At 42.0% G+C, this 19693-nt stretch overlaps 1 protein-coding gene across 1 annotated transcript; it reads left to right on the top strand.

Annotated features, from left to right (window-relative positions):
- The first annotated feature begins 495 nt into the window (after positions 1-495).
- ndufs4 (NADH:ubiquinone oxidoreductase subunit S4) lies at positions 496-19434 on the top strand. The gene is made up of 5 exons (XM_079162037.1): positions 496-613; positions 3299-3377; positions 15500-15672; positions 15975-16048; positions 16741-19434. The coding sequence occupies exons 1-5, from the start codon at positions 531-533 to the stop codon at positions 16842-16844; spliced, it is 513 nt and encodes a 170-aa protein (XP_079018163.1). The 5' UTR covers positions 496-530; the 3' UTR covers positions 16845-19434.
- The last annotated feature ends 259 nt before the right edge of the window (positions 19435-19693 follow it).

Genomic DNA, 19693 nt, shown 5'->3' with positions numbered 1-19693 from the left:
ATGTTTAATACAGTTAATAATGGCCCTACACTCACTCCATAAACTGTGAATAAATATCTTAAAATCAATACACCAGTTACAAAATCAGGTGGAAGAACCCTTAAAATAAATTAAACTCACTAAAACCATTTGATGAAGCACAACAATATGGGAAAGCTCATATTCCTAAAAAAAGATCAACTATTTTTTATAAACCCATGAGTCATATTTGAACCACAGTCTGATTGATAATTAAGCAAAAAAGGAAGGGAATATGCTTCTAGTAGCCTATGAATTAAAGGTTAATTCCTCTGGATGTGCTGTTTCTTTCCATTAACACCATCCTAGTCGTTATTTGTGCTATGAAACAAACATCCACGGCATAAATAGACGGTAGATATGTCTGGACATGTCTCGCAGCATGTAAGGCATCCATGTAAAGTAATCTTAGCTGCTGGCACCAGTCCTCCACCTCTCAGCCAGCTGTCTCCGCCACCCGCTCGCACGGTTTGTTCCTTCGCGGTCTCCGTACGTCACTGTTGACAACAATCATGGCGTCCTCAATGTCACTTCTCGGCTTGGGACGTTTATCTGTGTTCAATGCAGCGTATAAATTGGCCCTGAATCCTATCAGGTAATTCCATATGAATTATTTATTAACTTTGTATTCGGGCGTGTTACTGTGAGTCATTTTGTTTGAAACATGTCGACTAAAGACGAAGCAAGCAGGCCGTGTGTGTGGCAGGTCACAGGCTAGTAAGTGATTATAAGCTAGCCAGCGTTAAAGTACTTAAATACATCATGTTAAAGGCTGTCGCTCTTTATTGGGCTCAATATGAGAGTTTACACACTTAGCTACGCCCTTGCTTGCATATTACGTCTTTAAAGTGACTTGGCTGTTTCCTATTCTCAATGTTATCCCCGTGTCCTTACGGCACTTGGCTAGTCAGCTAATGAGCTAATGCTAGGTTCAGCTGGTCTTGTTAGACATCAGTTTAAGACCTAACGCAATTCAACGCTGCTCACTGCACCACACGTGTGCTGCAAAACGTTATCATGACCAATGTTCGGCGAGACGGGGACTTTACTTTATGACAGTCCTCCCCGGAAAGGTCACTTTCTGACTAGTTAAGTCACAGCTAACTCCAACCTAACAGCTAACCTACAGTCAATGTAGGGAGCTCAGTGATTGTTGTAAGGAAGCTAACAGCTACTGTCAAAAGAAGACGTCAGTCTACGAGTTTTATGTTCAGACTCAATGTATTTATTGTAGTAACAGATACGCCTCTGCACTGTGGGTTACAGTTAGTCTTGTATAAGATGATACTTCACTGGACATATTCTATTCTTTTCTATGTTATTCATAGTAAGCAAAGTACACTTACTATTTTGTGAACTAAACACTATTGCACAAATGGTAATGCCGTTATACCTCTTAAAGTTACATCTGTAATGTTACTTTATGCCTTTTCTTTCTCGCACACATTTGTCCTGTGCTGCTCTAAAACATTCACCCACAGTAATAAAAATAACTCTTATCTAATCTTTTCTAATCTATCCAGATATCTGCTGCAGTAAATGAGTTGGTAACAAGAGATCTATACTGTGGGGTTGTCATGGCCTTGGGAGACACAACCTACAGTATATCTTTTGATGCAATGATTTGACAGGATATACTGTCTGACTGAGAAATAATTACTCTGATACCCCAATGTAGTGTTTTCCTGACAGTAAGGGCTAAAGATAATATTAGCCACGATATTATATTTTATTGAGGTACTGACTTAAGAATATGACTATTTTATTTTGTCACCATTTCTTAGCTTTAACTAAGCATTTGGCCTGGCAGACATCAGTTGGTGTCAGCTAACATAAACCTGCATAGATATAGAGCCCGCCTGCCACTGTTGGTCCCTTTTTTAAAAAAAACTATAAAACATTTCAAGCGCAAAGTGGCTCTTCGTCAGGTAGACGGGTTCCTGAAATAGTGACCATTAAGACAGGCAGTTCTTCATACTCCCTTCACCAAGGTGTGTGTGGTCCAGTGCATGGTGCAGAAAGGCATCTATGAAGTGAAGAACGGTTTTGTTTTACTTGCTGATTTTGTTTTGCCTTACAGAATTGAACAATGTGAGACACACATTACACACCACAAGGCCTCCTCAGCTTTTATGTTTAGACATTTGCAACATCGTGCGATGAGGTCATTATAAATGTGAGCCCATAAATATAGCAATGTTAAGAAATTGATTTTTTATATGACAGTTTGTTGGCTTTAAGGTTTGCTTTTAAGACTGTCTTTGGCAAAGCAAGGGAAAAGGAAAATCAATAAGTGAACAAATAGTTTGACAAACTGTTGACCATGGAGTAACAAAACAAACAACTTTCATTATTAATTGATCAATCAATTCTTCTTTTAGTAAACTGTTGCCTTGTCAACTATAATGAATAGCCTTGTAAACTGATGCATTTAACTCATAATACCATGAAGTCGTAGATAACCACTCTCGTTTAAAAATCTCAAACCAACAAACATTTGGAATTTTTAAATGGAACTAATGATCAGTTGTCAGAAGTGGAATCTAGTCATTTCAATCCATTCATTAATCGGTTGATGAATAAATTGTTTCAGCAAGAAATTGATTGTACATTTTGGTCACCAGATACAGTTGTGTCTATTAAACATTGTTCTGTAAGTGAGTGCAGAAAACAGAGATTCATTCAAGCAATGACTTAAGGAGCCGAATATATAATTAAAAAAAATGCATCTATGTGGAATTTTCACACCAGAAACCAGGGTCACAATGGTCGCCTTCATTTTATTCTTTATATTTAAATTCAAATCTGAGATAATTGTGGGGGGAAATTGCTGATGTAAAAATCAAACAGTCTAAATAAATCTATAGTTGCGATTATCAGCGTTTTTATCTGGAAGGTGTTTCTCTGGAGTGGCCCTTCCCTCGCTGAGCCATGATGGCCGTTTAGTGACGGGACACGACTGCACATTCACAAAGAGCCGCACAGTCCTCGCCTGACAGTTGACCACGGCCAACGTTAAGCACGTCCTGTCATTAGGATGAGAGCGACAGTCTGCCAGAGACCCACCAGACAGAACTAATAGGTGGTGGCGGGGCGGGGGGGGGGGGGGGGGGGGGGGTTCCTCCTTGTCTCTTATGTTCACCGTATCCTCGTCCCGCCGCTGCCTCCAAGATACTCAGGGATTGCAGAGTGCAATTTGTTTGTGTAATTTACTTCTTTGTTTCTTGTCCGCCTTTGGCAGTTTGTGCTTGGCGTGTAATGTCTATCTAATGGCTTTCAGGTCTGCAAGCACATCAACATCAAGGCTGGCAGGGAAACCGGGACAAGACACGCAACTTATTACTGTTGATGAGAAATTGGTGAGTATCCCTCTGAGGTCGACGTGACACAGATTGATGTTTGTCTGATCCACTGTCTTCCAATTACCCTCCTGGAAAAATAGTTAGCAAAAACTCTACTTAATCCATTGCCAAATTGAGCTCGTATTAGACAGTAGGCTTTTGTAACAATATGATGGAAAAAGTTAATATTGGTGGTTCTTCCATTAATCCTCCGATCAACCTTTGAAGAAAAGTTATTAAAGACTCCAGCTACTGAATAGTAGTTTACTAAACGGAATTTAGGTGAAAAATTATAGTTTAATACGACAATGAACTGCTTCAGTTCAGGCTAAGTTAAAAAAGGAACATCATTCATGGGCCAAAATAACAGCTTTAATGAATCCGTACCCATATTGTACATTTTATAGGTATTTTCTCAAACCAACCCGTCTACATCAATGAGGTCAATGAGATATTAGCGGCTTTACATGACTTTATTCACATGTGATCTGACAGAATGCTTTGACTTGTCGTTGTGATTTAGCTTGAGTCCTGTAGCACGTTCACATTCAGTAACCTGGTTACTATGATTCTGTGTCCGTACGGCCACATGTTTAATGAAAGCAGTTTACTGAGACCTCCACAGGCTACTTTGTCCTACTTTCGTTCTGCCCCTGTGCTGCTGCTGCAACACGTTCCGTCGATGCTGATGATCAGTCGATAAATCAGTTGGTCGATGGACAGAAATTAATCCGCCAAATTTTTGATAAATAAATCATCTCAAAATAATTTTTCAAACAACAATGCCAAACATTCACTGGTCCCTGCTCTTCCATTTAGATGATGTGATGGTAATATTTGAATATTTGTTATTCATTTTATGCATTAAACGACTAATCCATAATACAATCGGCAGGATTAACGACTCTACTGGTAAAACGAATACATGGCAACCCTAAACATTATGTGTATGCGTGGCCAAGAAAGCGTCTTTCTCCTGGAAAATCTTGCTGTAAAAAAAAAAGTAGTTTCTCTAATCCCTACGTACATTTGTTGCTGAAAGCAGCGGGGGAAAGCCGACTGTGACCCGAATACTTAAAGGGAAACTCTGCCGATGTTCCCCCGGCTGTGTATCGTTGCAGTGTGGGTGCTGTGTGCAAATAAACGGCGAGCTCCCCGATCATTTTGCCGGTGACTGAGCGGAATGATATAATCCAGATGAAGCTAACGTGCTGTATTTTGGTCCATTTACCTTTAGCAGTTGGAGACTACGTCTGTGGCTTTGTTTCATGACCTTCTATGAACAGTCTTACACTCGTCAACAGGTGTGGCTTGAGCCAAAAGAACTTGAAGAGCGGGTTTTAGTTTATAATGTGTAATCAAAGTCAGCTCACGGATGAATTCAGAATTACCCTTTTCTATGACTGATGTGGTCCAGCTGTAGATAGCTTTATATTTCATCAGACAGGGTCTGTGATAAAGCACAGCCTAAACATCATCTGAAGTGGTCAAGGTTACCAACCGCTGAAAACAAAGAATGATCTTTTGAAGTGAATGCCTTGTCATTGAAAGAATGAAGGAGATAGGAGATAACGGGGAAAGAGGGAGTTTGGGGAGAATGTGGGAGTCTGTTGTGGACTTGTTTTGGGGGGGTAAGGTGGGGGTGGGGGGGGGGGGGGGGGGGTTGCTGTGTGTGGGCAGCGTCAGTACGCTTTTGTTCCAGACCAAAGCTGACCATACTGGCAGACAAACCTTTGGCTGAGCGGAGTGTCTGTCTCTGTCCTCTCAGTAGGGGCCACTGAGAGGAACAGCGGAGGGGAGGAGGAGGAAGAAAAAAAATAGGGCCTCTAAAAAAAACGAGGAGGGGGTTGAAAGAAAAGAAGCTTGCATGGAAAAAAGTGTGTGAGACACCCTGAGACTCGCGAAAAAAGACAGTGGCCACTTCAGTGTTGTCGGCCACAGAGGTCCCTTTGTGGCTTGCCGGTTGCTGGCGACGGCGGGAAGTACTCTAATGCTCACCCAGACGGGGCCAAAAAAGAGAGGCCCTCAGCTGTTTACAGTACAGTGGTCTCCGTCTCACATGGAAGAGGGCAATGAGAGCACTCTCTCCCTTTTGGGCATTCAGCGTATGTCAGCACACTAGTCACTCATCAGGCCGTCAATAAGTGCGAATTGCTTTCTGGTTAGACCAATCAAACAAAGGTCTCGATCCGCTGAGAGGTTATGCTGGGTTTGCACGCTGTCTCTGTCTCTGTCTCTCTCTCCCTCTCTCCCGAGGAGAACCTTGTGCGCCTTTTATTGTATACTATAGGGCACATTTCTGAATAACCTCATTTAGATGAGGTTGCATTTTGGCCTCGCTCCCAAAAACAAAAATCTGTCTGACACCCATTATCTTGTCCTTAGTTCTCGTCTGACCCAAAAAATGCACACCTCGCAGGAACCTGCGTCTCTGCAGTTTGGTAGGCCCTCTCCATTACGGACACATTTAGGCGATGAAGGGCAACAATCCTCTTGTGGCTTCAAAAATGTGAACTAATCCAGTGAAGAGGATTTGTGAACAATTTAGCAGGAGGTTGCGGACAAAAAGAAATAATGGGCAACTATATGATTAGTCATTAAAGTGGCTTTAATCAATGTTTTATTTTTATAACGATGGATCCAATGACTCGTAGTGATATACCCACTAAGAAGTAACACCTATTTCTGAGCTTTTTAGTTTCTCAGCTCATTGTTTTGTCAGTAAAGTTCTACTAAACCCATCGCACACTTCCTGTCCAACAGCACACAGCAGATAGACAAAGTCAGCAACCAGGTGGTCAACAGTGTGGAGCATTTAGCCGCTTAAGAGCCTGATAATTCCCTCAGAAGTTAGTGGAGACAAAATCCAGAGCTAAAAAGAGAGGGATTATTGGACTACCATTCTCCATATCAGAAAGAAATATTATTTCAGTTTTAGAGTAGTGTTTTAAATCCATATTTTTTTGTGCTTCTAAATTGTGAGGATGTGCTGCTTTCGTTTGTCTCACGTGATCGTAAATTTAATATCTTTGAGTTTTGACCTGGACAGAACTTGATGAAGTCACCATAGCCTTGAATAGTAAATAGTGATGGCAGACCTTTTTATTAACAGAACAAATGATCAATAATTGAGACGGCAGATTAAATATTGAAAACAATCGCATGTTATCGCAGCCCTACTGCGGACTGTTTTCATATTCTGTCCCCACATCTAAAAGCTCACAAAAATCACATACCCACGTTAACTTTGAGATTTGTGTGAGCACAAACTTTGAAGGCATTGTCTGACTTTCAGTAATAATGCCAAATAGAAAGACCTGCGTGATGGAGCTCCTGTGCCCAAAGCTGTTCCCCACAGTGCCCATGCCGACCTGCCTTTGTTTATAATTACTGTTTGATTAAGCATGCTGGGCAGCTCCCAGGGTCCGGCTGGCTGGCCAGTGATACACGGCTTTACACGAAATGTCTGTGACCTCCTTTAATTAGAGTCAGGCCTTTCACTCTGCTCTCCGGCCCTTCTGCAGAAACCACTGCGGTTCTAAGCTCAGCAGCTGCTTCAATGTGCCACAGTACAATATCTTCCACTGAGCCTCTACCGCCGCTTCAGCCGCGGCCAAGTGTGCTCCCTCTCTCCACATAAAGACGACCCCGTAATCTTAAAGCGCTCGTGAAGCCTTGTTATAGAGTTCTCTAAAGGCACTAGGGTTTTTACGAGACAGAGGAGGACAGTTATTAGAGAGCGGGGGAAACGGAGGAGGGAGGTGGACCGGGAGAGGAAGAGAGTATTAAATTGGTAGGACCATCCAGCGCTCGGCATGTTACATTTGCTGATCAGAAGTCTTTGGTTTCTCGTGTGTTCGGAACACAGTGCTTGCTTAGGCAGGAAAACATCCCATCTGGACAAAAGATGTGGGGTTTGATTGCAGTAACGCTGTTGAGTCTAAAGGCAGGTTGTTGGTTGTTTTTAAAGGCCTAAATTGAAATCAGATTGAAAGCGCCCGAGTCTTGTCGGTCAAGATGTATCACGCAAAGATATCAGAAAATCCCCTGATGCAGAATTACCCAAAGGAAGCCGGCTTCACACAAGATCATCTCAGTCAGACCTATTCAACAGGACGTGGCGGTTTGCTTGAGAACTCCCATTTCCGCTGAATTAAATGCATTTTGAGAAAATTGCAACTGCGAGAAAATAAGCGTGCAGGACAACAAAGACAATACAAAGAACCCAACTATGAGGATATAGCGAGCACAAGCCGTTTAAGTCTGCAGTAGTGCGGTGTATATTCTCTAAGCCTGTCCTCAGACACAGAGTGACCTACAGTGGAGCAGACCACATTCACCCACCCGCATCCCCCCCCCTCTCTCACCCTCTCTCCCACCCTCCCTCCGTCGCACATAGACAACTTAAGTGTCTGTTTTGTCTGGCCGCCCTCTCATACGGCGCGCTTATGCAAAATCTCTCTCGGCTCAAGTTTGGAGTAGCGGGTCAGAGGATGTTGGTCTTTGAAGAGTGCCAGACAAGAGGCTTTATTATGTATCATCTACTAAATAGTATTTCATTCGTTAACACTCTCTTCCATAGAGGCTAAGCCTCTTAAGAGGACTCCTCAGACCCCGTCAGCGCTGGGTGCTTTTAGGAAGTGTCTCGCCGCTAAGTGTTGTGTTTGCAGAGCGGATGAAAACAGGCTCGCTACTTCTGTTTGCCTACACTTCCATTTATTCGCGCCGGTCGTGAGCCGATAGCTCTTTTTCTGATTTAACAAACTAGTTTTGGTGTCTTAACACGATCAGAAGTGGTTTCTAATGTTTAATGTTACCTGTTTATTGTAGGTTATAACAAAAATCGAACGAGCATCTTACGGTTAGTCTATTAAACGATTAGTTGTAATTCAATTTTCACAGAACGTAACTTCAACTTCATTTATGGATGGATCGTTAAAGTTATCTGTAATTCTCTGGTTCTTAGTTTGTCTCAGTCGTCTATGACAGCACACTGAATGTATCTTTGCACTGTTGGTCAGACGAAACAAGACGTCAGCGTGGGCTCCAGGACGTTCTATAGGCCGAACGATGAAGCGACCGGTAGAAAAATCGATTGATTAACGGTCAATGAAAATAAATGAATCGGTGGTTCGAACTTCAATGTGCACTACTAAATATGGACCATTTCTTTTGATTCATTATTTAGATAACAAAATGTCCCAAAAAAATTTGGACAAGTGCCATAGCTCAAGGGGACATCTCCGTATTACTCGGCTGTCCGTCTAACAGTCCAAGCCTCAAAGATATTCAGTTTACGATGAGATGTATCAGACAAACTGAACCCTGAGCCATTTCTGCTTGATAAATTATGATAGTTTCATAATTCATGAAGAATACCTATGAAAACACATTTGAATGGGCGGCGTTCATAAATGCCCCCCCGTCCTCCCCCCCCCCCCGTCCTCCCCTTCCGATCCTCACCGGTATGTGTAATGTGAGATTCGAGATGACCCTCGTGCCAGCTGCTTCTCGTTCTCCTGTGCTGAACCACTCCCACACATGAGGAAGCAACATAATATTTGTTTCTATTAGAGACGCCCCCCCCTATGTCCAATCAGTAATTGGCACGCTTTCTCCACTTCAAAGAGGTCTGAAGGTGGGAACCGGCCGAGGCTGATGAGTGAGGCTCTCGGCCTGGGTGTGGGCTGGACAGTGGGGGGTTAAGGGTGATGTGTTTGGGCTTTCACCACATGCTGACTCAACATGATTCAGCTCGGCTGACCTCGTGACCCCTCCTGGCTGCCAAGGCGCAATTCTTGGCATGCGGGGGGGGGGTTCGTGCTAAGATGGGCTGGACTGTACTTGTGTCACGGTGTCCACCGTCACCCGTCTAGTGACGCTTGATTTTGTCTGAGCCTGTCATGCACAAACATCCTTTATTTGTTTGTCTGTTTAGTAGCTGCACTAACAGGAATACACTCTGTGCCTCAAGTCTTAAAAATAAGACCACCAGCACCAACGTGTTCTCAGGACCTCAAGGACTTCTAGGATTAGAAGGCACATATGTCTGCAGCAAATGATTATTTTCATTATTGATTAATCTGTTGATTAGGTTTTCAATTAATCAAGTATTTGGTTCGTCAATAAAACACCTGAAAATAGTGACGCACGTCCCATGACCCATGGTGACATCTTTAAAATGTCTGGTTCTGTCAAACCAACTGTCCAAAACCCAAACACATTCAGTTTCTAAAGCAAATCCTTACATTAAAGGAGCTGTAACCAGAGTATGTTTGGTGTTTTTCCTTCATTAAATGGCTCAAACAATATAAGTCAATATATTAACTTCATGTCTGGCTCACACAGCCTCACTTCTCGGGTTCATTGAGGAGTTAATCAGAATTGAGGTTGGGATCATTGCAAGAACAGATGTGAATTTCCTTTTTAAGGGTTTGTTTTAGGTTTGAAATGATCCTCTAAATACACACAAAGGGCGTATCGGGTGATGTTGTGTGGAGCAGATGGGGCTATTCAGTTCACTAAGTGAAAGAGCAGAAAGGTGTTCAGAAGACCAGGTCCCCATCCTCACCTGTTTTTGAAGTTCTTCTAACAAAACCCCCGGACGCTCCACATACACCAGGGGGAACCGCTTCTCAGACCTCTCCTATGCAATTAATATCTTCATCAAAATGTATCTGGTTAAAAACATTCCAGTGATTTGTGTTGCTTTACTTCACCATTTTCTCAACATCCAAAAGTGATGTCTGGTTTTCAGTATATATGACTATCTTCTTACCGGCAAAAAAACTCTTTTAACAGCAGGGAATGTGGACGTTCATCCGCAAATCATCTGAAACTGACAAGAAGTGTTCAAACCATTTTGGGGACAGTAGTGGTGGAGGCCAGCCCTTCGAAAGCAACGTCTGAGACAGAGTCGAGTTAGTGTTTCCACATTGGCCGCCGCTCTTTCAAAATGAATCAGCGCGACAGCGTTCCAGCTGATGATGCCTTTGGCTCCGCCATCAAACAACAGAAACGCCTCGTTTGAGAAATTAAGAGGGAGCTCTTTTTGGAGCCACAGTTTTTTTTTTTTTCTATGTATATTTAAAAAACGTTTACAGTTTCAATCCTATATTTGCCGGCCGCTGACACAGTCCGATGCATATGTTATAAGAGTAGAGTGGGCGTTGCGAGTGTGTGGCCTAGCGAGAGAGAGAGAGAGAGAGAGAGTGACGGCGGATGCGCTCAGAGCAGACAGCTGGTGGCGGTCGGAGCAGAGAAGAAATTAACCGTAAAGCTGTCAAGTGGTAGCAAATGTGTAGAGTGTAGGTTTCAGTTTGTGCATGAATAAACGCTGCAAAACTTCAGCCCTGGAGGCCAAACCAAGTCCCCCCCCCCCCCCCCCACACACACACACACACACACACACACACACACACACACACACACACACACACACACACACACACACACACACACACACACACACACACACACACACACACACACACACACACACACACACACACACACACACACACCCCAGGTGCTTCCCGAACCACGGTCTGGAAGCTGAAGCAGGAAGCTTATCTTGCTCCGTTTTCCTTTAGACCAACACTGGAGTCTGGCATGTTCATAATTGTCATGGGATATAACTTCGGTCTTTACACAATGACACTTTAGACGGGTAATCCAGAGGAACACTTTCTTCATATTGTTGACTATATTAAAATAAAGGAGTGCTGAATTATTTGTCCCGAACGTATCTTGTCTTATTTCAGTACACTTTGAGAACAAATAAGCTTTTAATGGGAGCACTACATTTAACATTTAACATCCAGGAATTCACATTATAGACACCGCTGCCTATCCCTGAAACAATTTGCCCACAGTTTAGCATTTTGACCATATCCAGCCATGTGCTCTGTCTCTACCTCGTCTGGTTTTAGCTTTTGGATAGAGCTGTTTCCATTCTTCATGCTAAGCTCAGCTAACCGTGTCCTGGCTGCTGTTTCACACTTGATGGACAGATATCAGTGGTGTTGATCTTCTCATCTGACGCCAATAAGCGCATTTCACAAAATGTTAGACTATTTAAATAAGTATATTTCTTTGGCTGATGTGATGGGAAACAATGTGTCATCCATTCCTTATTGGCTAGGGTGAACGAACAGCGCTAACATGAATAGAACCATGTTTTAATTCACCATGATTACCACAATAATGCATATTGTTTGCGAAAGATTTAAAATGGATTCCACCAAGTTGAATAAATTGGACGTCACATCTTGTCAACAAAAAAAAAAAATTGTATAATTGATTTTCATAATCTACACCACAGTTTATTTATTAATATTTAGGACACTTCTGTAAATGGAGAAATTAATCCTAAAATGGAAATAGTTGGTTTTATTCACAATCTTAATCCCGTTTGTTCCATAAATGTTTTGATTTCGAGACAGCTAGTCTTTGTGCTTTGTGCTTTTTGATATCTGATATATAGTTATTTCCTTCATTTTTCACCACCGAAGCACATCGAGATCTTTGAATGTTGTTTACATGGAAATCTTCCATCTCAGGTCTGTGTTGGAGTATTAGGGGTACCGGCTCTCAGCATTCTGGTGGGCCCAGCGGCCCCACAGCAAGTCCCTATGCTCTTTATTTGGCACGCAGCCTGGAGGTGTCAGAAATATCGACACGCTTTCACGTGACGGGGACTTTGCCAGCCCTTTTCCCCCCTTTCTTAAGCCCGGCATTCTGCCTGCCCAGCCAGGTATTGTAGGGCCCCGTGAAGGCCCTGTGAATAGTGTCAAACTTGATAGTTCTCATTTTGCTTCCTGTACATGGCAGAAGAAAAAGTGCCCACCGTGTGGGTTTTCCTTTTGTGATGGCCTTCTCTAGTCTTCCTGGGAACACACCACATTCCAGTCACAATCATTCTCTTTGTGAATCCGGGTATTGTGGGTGAGTCTGTTATGCCGATAACCCTCCTGGCTTTCAGTGTTATGCATGCAAGTATCATAGAAGTCTAGACTCGAATTTTTTGCAAACAATGCCAGATAATGAGCAGAGTGTTTTCAGTGATTTGGCAGAGCTTTTGTTTTGACACATCCTCCCTCATTCATGAATGACCTTTTGTGCTCATCCACGCCTAAGATGTGATTTAAGGCCTGCTACATCTGGACAAATTATTGCGCCAGTTTACCATACATGGGCCTCATGTGTCAGTTATGGTTTATGTAACGTACATACCCGTAACCATAGTCTGGCCTGCTAATCCCAAGAGGGTATGATTTTCAATGCGTCTCGGAGAGGGATTTCCATGCATCCATCCCCCCAGAAGACACCAGACATCAGAGCCGCTAAACGTTTCTGACCGCAGATTTGATTTACCTCAACTCGGAAGGTACTTTTTGTACTTGATTCACTACTCTAAATGTGTTGCGGTTCAATGTGCGCAAAGTATTTTAATGGTTCTTGCCTTTCGTCCAAAACTCTCAGGAAGTTTTTCTAACCTCGTTTAATCGTGTCCCATTAAAATAGAAAACAACAACACGTATATCCTCCAGAAAGCAATGTTTTAAAAGCTGTCATCTCGTTCTGCTGCTCTCTCACACTGTGTGTTATATTGTGTCATGAACTGTCTACCATTACCCCTTTTGGGTGAAGAGAACATGTTTTCCTCCTCTCTGTGACAAGAAGGAATTGTTAAGGTTAAGTAGATAGGGCAGCCGGAAATAATTACCAGGCACTTGTGAAGTCCCCCCATCCCCCCCCCTTTGTTCGTCTTTTCCCTTTCATTTTAACAATCTTTTCAAAGTGCAGATCTTGTTTATGATTAAATTCAGCCGGGGTCTTGCCTCTGAGCATGGCACAAGATGTTTCACCGAAACGAGCAGGACTTTAGCAATTGGACCCGTAAATTACTGCGCTTAAATACCGTTGGAAGCTCCTTTGCCAAAGGATAGGCAGGCCTTTGTGTGGAGTTCACGCAAAACGACCTCCTCTCTACAAATCAACAGATGACAGACAATGATGAAAATTTGATTCTTTGAAGTTGTAATGGCCATTGAAATGTGTAAAAATCTGGTATTGAAAGGAGAGCGCCCTGGAAAGCCCTCAGTCTTGGGTGGCTGGTGCCTGCGTGCTGGGAGGTTCGTCTGTGTTTTGTCGCCGACTTCCCATTGCTTGTTTGCTAATTCCCTGAAGAATCGGACCAGATCCTTGATAGGAGCTTGAAGGGGCTCCAGTTGCTCAGGAATATGCATTTAGTGCACCCATAGGCCCCTCCTCCTCCCATTGTCGCGCTGGCCTACTTTCTGATGGTCTGGAATAAATCATCTCAAGTATTAGCCTTTAATGTCATCAACCTCAATGCAAAAGTGTGAATAACAGCATAAAGATGGCTATTCTATTATATTTATCCTTTGAATCCAGCTATAGTTTCTTTCTGTTTGTATAATGCTGTTAATCCATTATAATAATATTGTACACACATTTAAAGTCTAAAACCCCAAACTGTGAAGACTGAACCCTTGCCTCAGAGAAGCCCATTGAACACACATAAAGTGAAATATCACACTGACAGGTTACAGCCCAGGAAAGTTTATTTGTAGTTAGTAGCAACAGTTGTGCTGGAAGAGGCAAAGATTCCAGACAAAAACAATAAAAATACAATCCAAACTCTTATCTTACAGTACCTACAAATAGTATGTTTTATTGTTTTTCTGACACTGAAGATGTATTTGAGCTATTTTGACCGCGATATTTAAAAGTGGAAATAAATCTCTACAGATTGATGTGGATTACAAAAAATATGTACTTTTTACAGCCACTGATCATTTTCCGAGCTCCGAGACGTTTTGTCAGAGCTTCATGTTTTATTTTAACAACACCTGCAAACTAACTGTCAGACGACCTCTCTCGACAAACGCGCACATATATCTTTGCATGACCTCTCCTTCTTTGCAGGGAAGGAAAAATACATCAGTCACAAAGTCAAATGAAAGTCAGAATGGTTGTGGAACAAAACATAACGGTTTGTTATTCTCGTACACATGATTTTCTTAGCACAAGGGATTTCATCACCGTCACCACGTTCATGACCGTGAAAAACAAACGCGCAATTGAGTTTTAGCAAACACACCAAAGGACGAGGGAGATACAACACCCGATGAACTACTCCCACACAGTTTACACTGTTTCTGGGCGAGGAACCTCTTTCTTGTCGGTCCATGTGAGCAGCGCGGATGCGGCTCGTACGCATGTAGCGTCCCCTCAGACGGCATCGCTGCTGTGTTGCTACGTTCAGCCCTCAAAAGATCTTCCGCCGTCTATTTATGCTACGCGGTGTTTATTCAAAGTCTTTCTTCATGCGTGTTAAGATGTAAAAGGTTACGTCAGCTTTTGGTTTCTTCAAAGACGTAAATTATTTTAAGTGTAATGGAATTCCCATTTGGCTTCAGTGAAAAAAACTTTCCTCACATTTTTACTGTTTTATTATTTGAAAGTTATTTTTCCAAGTGTTCTTTATTGCTGAGATCCAGGTTGCTCGGCAATACAGGTCACTCACAAATCAAACCAAAGGCTCCGTTATTAATGCTACAAACTCTGAATGACTTTTACATTGTGGGGCACGCTGCTGGTCCCAGAGCACATGGAGGTCTCTACCTCATTTTCATTCTTATCTGGAGCTTAGAAACGCATCCAGGTTTTTTTCCCCAAATATTATTTTTGTGATACAGTGATATAATACCGTCACTGCAAAAAAAACAAAAAAACATGTCATTTTAAGTTCATATCGCCCACCCCTAATTTTAATGCATTTGTCTTTTCTTTTGTAGCTTACAAACACTAAAGCTGATTAATTCTCCATTAATCATTTACTTGATCCACATTTTAAATTATTTCATTATTAATGTGTTCATGTTTTCAAATCAGGTGCTGGTGCAAAGGTGAAGATTCACAGCGCGTCAGCACAAACGTGTTTGTAAAGTTCGATTGTTATTCAGTGTGATCAAATGAGGTCCCACTTGATTGTTAGACCTTTAAATGAAAAAATAAAACACCCGTTTTAATTCCTGTTTAAATTCCTGGTGTTTTTCAGCCTGAAATCAACAGTTTCTTACAGTAGGGCTTTATTTCCGTCTGTCCCTCAGGACATCAGCAGTGTGACTGGAGTCCCAGAGGAGCACATCAAAACACGCAAGGTTCACATCTTTGTGCCGGCCAAAACAGCCATGCAGTCAGGAGCCAACAGCACCAAAAAGTGGAAGCTGGACTTCGATACCAGAGAGCGCTGGGAGAACCCGCTGATGGGCTGGGCCTCAACGTAAGAGCCTCCTACCTGTATTTCTACAGTACATACATGAATGAGACTGTTTTGCTTCTCTGTGTTGTGACTTTTTTCATTATACTTTTAGCAAATTATTTTTGGTATCGAGTCAAGTTTAGTTATATAGCAAAACATCTCAAATCAACCTGAAAAAGGGTTTTACATTCTTTTCAACATACGACACCTTCTATCTTTATTGTGTAAAGTTTTTTGCATTTTGGATCATAAAAACATTCCTTAAGATATTTCCCCCTATTCTTTGACTTTTGTGTGGCTAACGGCTCTTTCTTGCCTTTCAGGGCTGATCCCTTATCCAACATGACGCTCTCCTTCTCCTCCAAGGAAGACGCCGTCGCTTTCGCTGAGAAAAATGGTAATTCAACAATTTTCTTAAATTTGAGAGGAAAACATTTAAAGTGAGGAAAAAAGGGACATGGAAGTTTGTTCCCAAAAATCGACCTCGTTCCAGAAAAAAGGGACTCTGCTGGTTAGCTGTGTTATATTTGTGTTCTGTGTGAAAGCACTCATGACTAAAACAACGTAAATAAAAAAAAAAATGAATGGCACACAAAAAAAAACGCCACGGTGTGCAAAATGTGCCTCAAATGTTCACACCTTATTAAACCTTTCAAACCAGGATGGACATCAGGTGATAATGAGTAGTAAAGGCACCTTTTAAAGACATTTATGGCAATAAAAACGTCTCATGAGAATGTTTGGGTCTCAACAAATCAAGTACTAAAACATTAACTTTTGATGGACTAACGGGATCGAACAGGGCTGCGTCAGTGAAGGTAAACACAGGTGGGGCGGTTTACTGTCCAGCAAATCTCAACAGAAGGTTCACTTTGACTCTGAGAACTGAACCATCTGGGAAAGTTTGTTGAAACTAAGTAAAGGAAACTGGCTTACTCTGTTTATTGCACCATGAAAATGATTAGTGAAGTTCTGACTACACGCAGCCTGTTGATGTCTACAAAACACCTCGTTGTGTTTGGAACGCATCCAAAGTGAATATACGTGACGCTCTCGCCCCCATCACTTACCCTGATGTTTCTACTTCAGGTTGGAGCTACGATATAACAGAGAAGAGGACCGCAAAGCCCCGGGTGAAGTCCTACGGAGCAAACTTCTCCTGGGATAAGAGGACCAGGAGGTCTGCTAAGTAAACTGAAGACAGCCATCTGTTGGTTGGATGGACATCAGTTTGTCCCGCAGCCGACCTGAGTCATCTTTGTCAATAAATGCATAATTACGTGTGTGAACCAAACATTTGGGTTCTTATCGCTTTATTCTTCAAACATTCACCTCATTACTGACTACTTACCACAGTCTACCTGATTAATGAAGTGTTTGTTCTCTGAGTCAAGTTGTGCAACAGCAACAAACAAAAAAAAGAGGGAACATATTATTACAATTAGCAGCAGATTAAACACAGGGATCAACGTATCTGGAGGCCAAAACCACTGACATCTTCCCTGCATGCTTGTCTCTATCCTGTTACCTGAATTGGTTCAGTGTTTCCAGAGCTGCATTACTGGAATTTTGAAACAGCAACAAAAAAAACTGTAGATTATGTTTTATGAGCATTAACCTGAAATTAACCGTCACTACCTTTTTCGTAAGACCTGCAACATTAACTTGATTCTGATTTCTTTGGTATCGTTTATGTGGAACTACTAATACTTGAGCTGCGACTAACGATAACTTTCTATAACATGTCAGGAATTCATAAAGCCCAATGGCACATCTTCACATTTATTGTTATTGTCAACCAACAGTCCAAAACCCCAAAAATTTATCTGTTTACTATCATTCAGAACAATAAAAAAAACAAGGAATGTTTGGCATTTAGCTTGTAAAATAACTTAAAATGTTTGAATCCATTTTTCGAAATGTTTGCCAATTAATTTCCTGCCATTCAACTGAAGCTTTTCTGGAGTTCTACATTAAACCACGATATTAAAAAGCACAGTTCATTTTAGCCGGTTCAAAAGCCCGACCATCTTTTCCACATATTTCAAGTTTATTGCCAAATTCCAAATAGTTCAGAAAATAGTAAGCCCTGTAATGCTGGATAAGCAGTTTGCTTTTATATGAAACACATACTGATTTCCATTCTTGGTGCAACAAAAAAAAGCCCTTTTATCCATGTTATTTGCCTACAAAGATAATTAAAATATATTAATAAAACAGTTAACTATTTCTCTCCCTATTAAGATTTGGTTGAAATCTTTGGAGAACCTTTAAATACTCTGGAATGCCCAGCTATTTACACTTGGCAGTGTCCTTGCTGCCAGCTCTTGTTTACGCTCTTTGTGTTCAGTAAACAGTGGTGTTACTCTGCGCCGAGTCCCGAACTGCGTGACTGCACTGATATTCACACAGCAATCATGGGCGCCTAATTGGTATAGCCCTTCGTCAATTAACGCACTGCATTGCAAATCTTTCACAGACTTGCGCTCGCTATTTATTTTGTTCCGTCACTCGGCACATCAGACGCGCCGACCTGATCTGAGTGTAATGGTCCATCTGAACGGCAGGACATGAATGACAGCATGTGTTGCTTTCCCCTTTGAAATCCTCGCGGAGACAAGCGGCGGGGGAAAAACACTCTTGGCACAACTTTGCATCATAAAAGTTGAAAGCATTCCGCACGTCTTGGCCTATAAGCACAATAATGTATGTGCGGATGAGAATGGCGGCGCGGTGGCATTGTTCAAAGTCATCATTACGACGCAAACGTCGGCGACACAACTGCTCTGATCAGCCAGGACATAAATATTGGCTCAAAGTGTTTAGTATTAACACACACAGTCCTATTTAACAGCCATAGAAACAATGTTATGCTGTTGGCAGGGAATTAGAGAAGCGCTCATGTCTAATTGTAATGAATTCATCACCACATGTAAACGGTCGGTTCACATAAATGACAAATGCATCGGTGGTATGATGCCATATTTTTACGTATTTGCCCAGAGTTGTCCGTCTCTGACATTACTGCTGCTGTCCCAGTACATCGAAGATGGATGTCATTATGTCCGCGGTGCACACAGCAGCGTTGAAAAAAAGAGAGACAGCAACACGTCTCTATTCACAATCAGTGTCTGTTACTTTGGATAATCCACAGACCTCACAATGAGTCTTCAGTTGTCTTCCAAACAATACAAAACTGTTCACAGTGGATTATCCCTAGAAAACTGCAGTTTCACACCACAAGCACGAGAGCTAACATCTGCGGAAGTAGAATGCAACACAAGGCTACAAAGCAGCTCAGTGGGGTGAATTCAGAGTTCTGCACAGTTACATTGTCACCGCCATCATAACCACTGCCTGTGTACGTCAATGACAGAATTCCATTGGAAGGATTGTGTTGGACTATGGCTGGCAAAGCTGCTCTGTTCACAGGAAAAAGCTCAATGAATTTGTACTTTGTGACAGTGATTCTGAAAAGAGACGTTATGTAATTTTCCAATGCTGTGAGCACCACCAACAAAATACCATTTACTTCCACTGAAGCGAGGTGGTGGTTTTAAGTAGCCTGCCAGCTAATCAACACGTAGCAATGAAGACGGTTCACTTATGTGTAATTAATCCATGATGTATTCAGCACATGTAATATATTTACACATAGCACATTGGTTGCATATGTGCTGAGTGCAACTTGCACTGCAGCATACACTGTCATGAGACCTGCTCATTAAAGCCGTGTTTTATAGTGTTTTCAGCCACTAACAGTGTCATAGTGTTTTATTGTTTTATGGGTTAAGTAATAATTGGCCTCGCCAGCTGGATGATACAATAACAAAAACTCTGCAGCGGGTGATGCTGGAGCAAACCACACACTATTATACTTCATTCATCATCATCATGCATCATGCGTTCACATTTTATAGTGCCGACCGGGAAATGTGGCTCACAGAAACTAAATGTTTCTGCAAGAAAACGTAAGTTAAGGAATTCATGTAGCACTTCTGTGTCTACAAATGGCGTTTTCCATTGGGGACGAAATCTCAAT

This window comes from Pholis gunnellus (assembly GCF_910591455.1).
Source record: "Pholis gunnellus genome assembly, chromosome: 6".
NCBI classification, from domain to species: domain Eukaryota; kingdom Metazoa; phylum Chordata; class Actinopteri; order Perciformes; family Pholidae; genus Pholis; species Pholis gunnellus.
Note: the sequence above shows the minus strand (reverse complement) of the source record. Positions and strands in the feature narration are given on the sequence as shown.

Coding starts and splice junctions, on each gene's coding strand:
- ndufs4 (XM_079162037.1), top strand. CDS start 531: ATGGCGTCCTCAATGTCACTTCTCGGCTTGGGACGTTTATCTGTGTTC. Junction 15,673..15,974: donor CTGATGGGCTGGGCCTCAAC/GTAAGAGCCTCC, acceptor CTTGCCTTTCAG/GGCTGATCCCTTATCCAACA. Junction 16,049..16,740: donor CGCTTTCGCTGAGAAAAATG/GTAATTCAACAA, acceptor TTTCTACTTCAG/GTTGGAGCTACGATATAACA.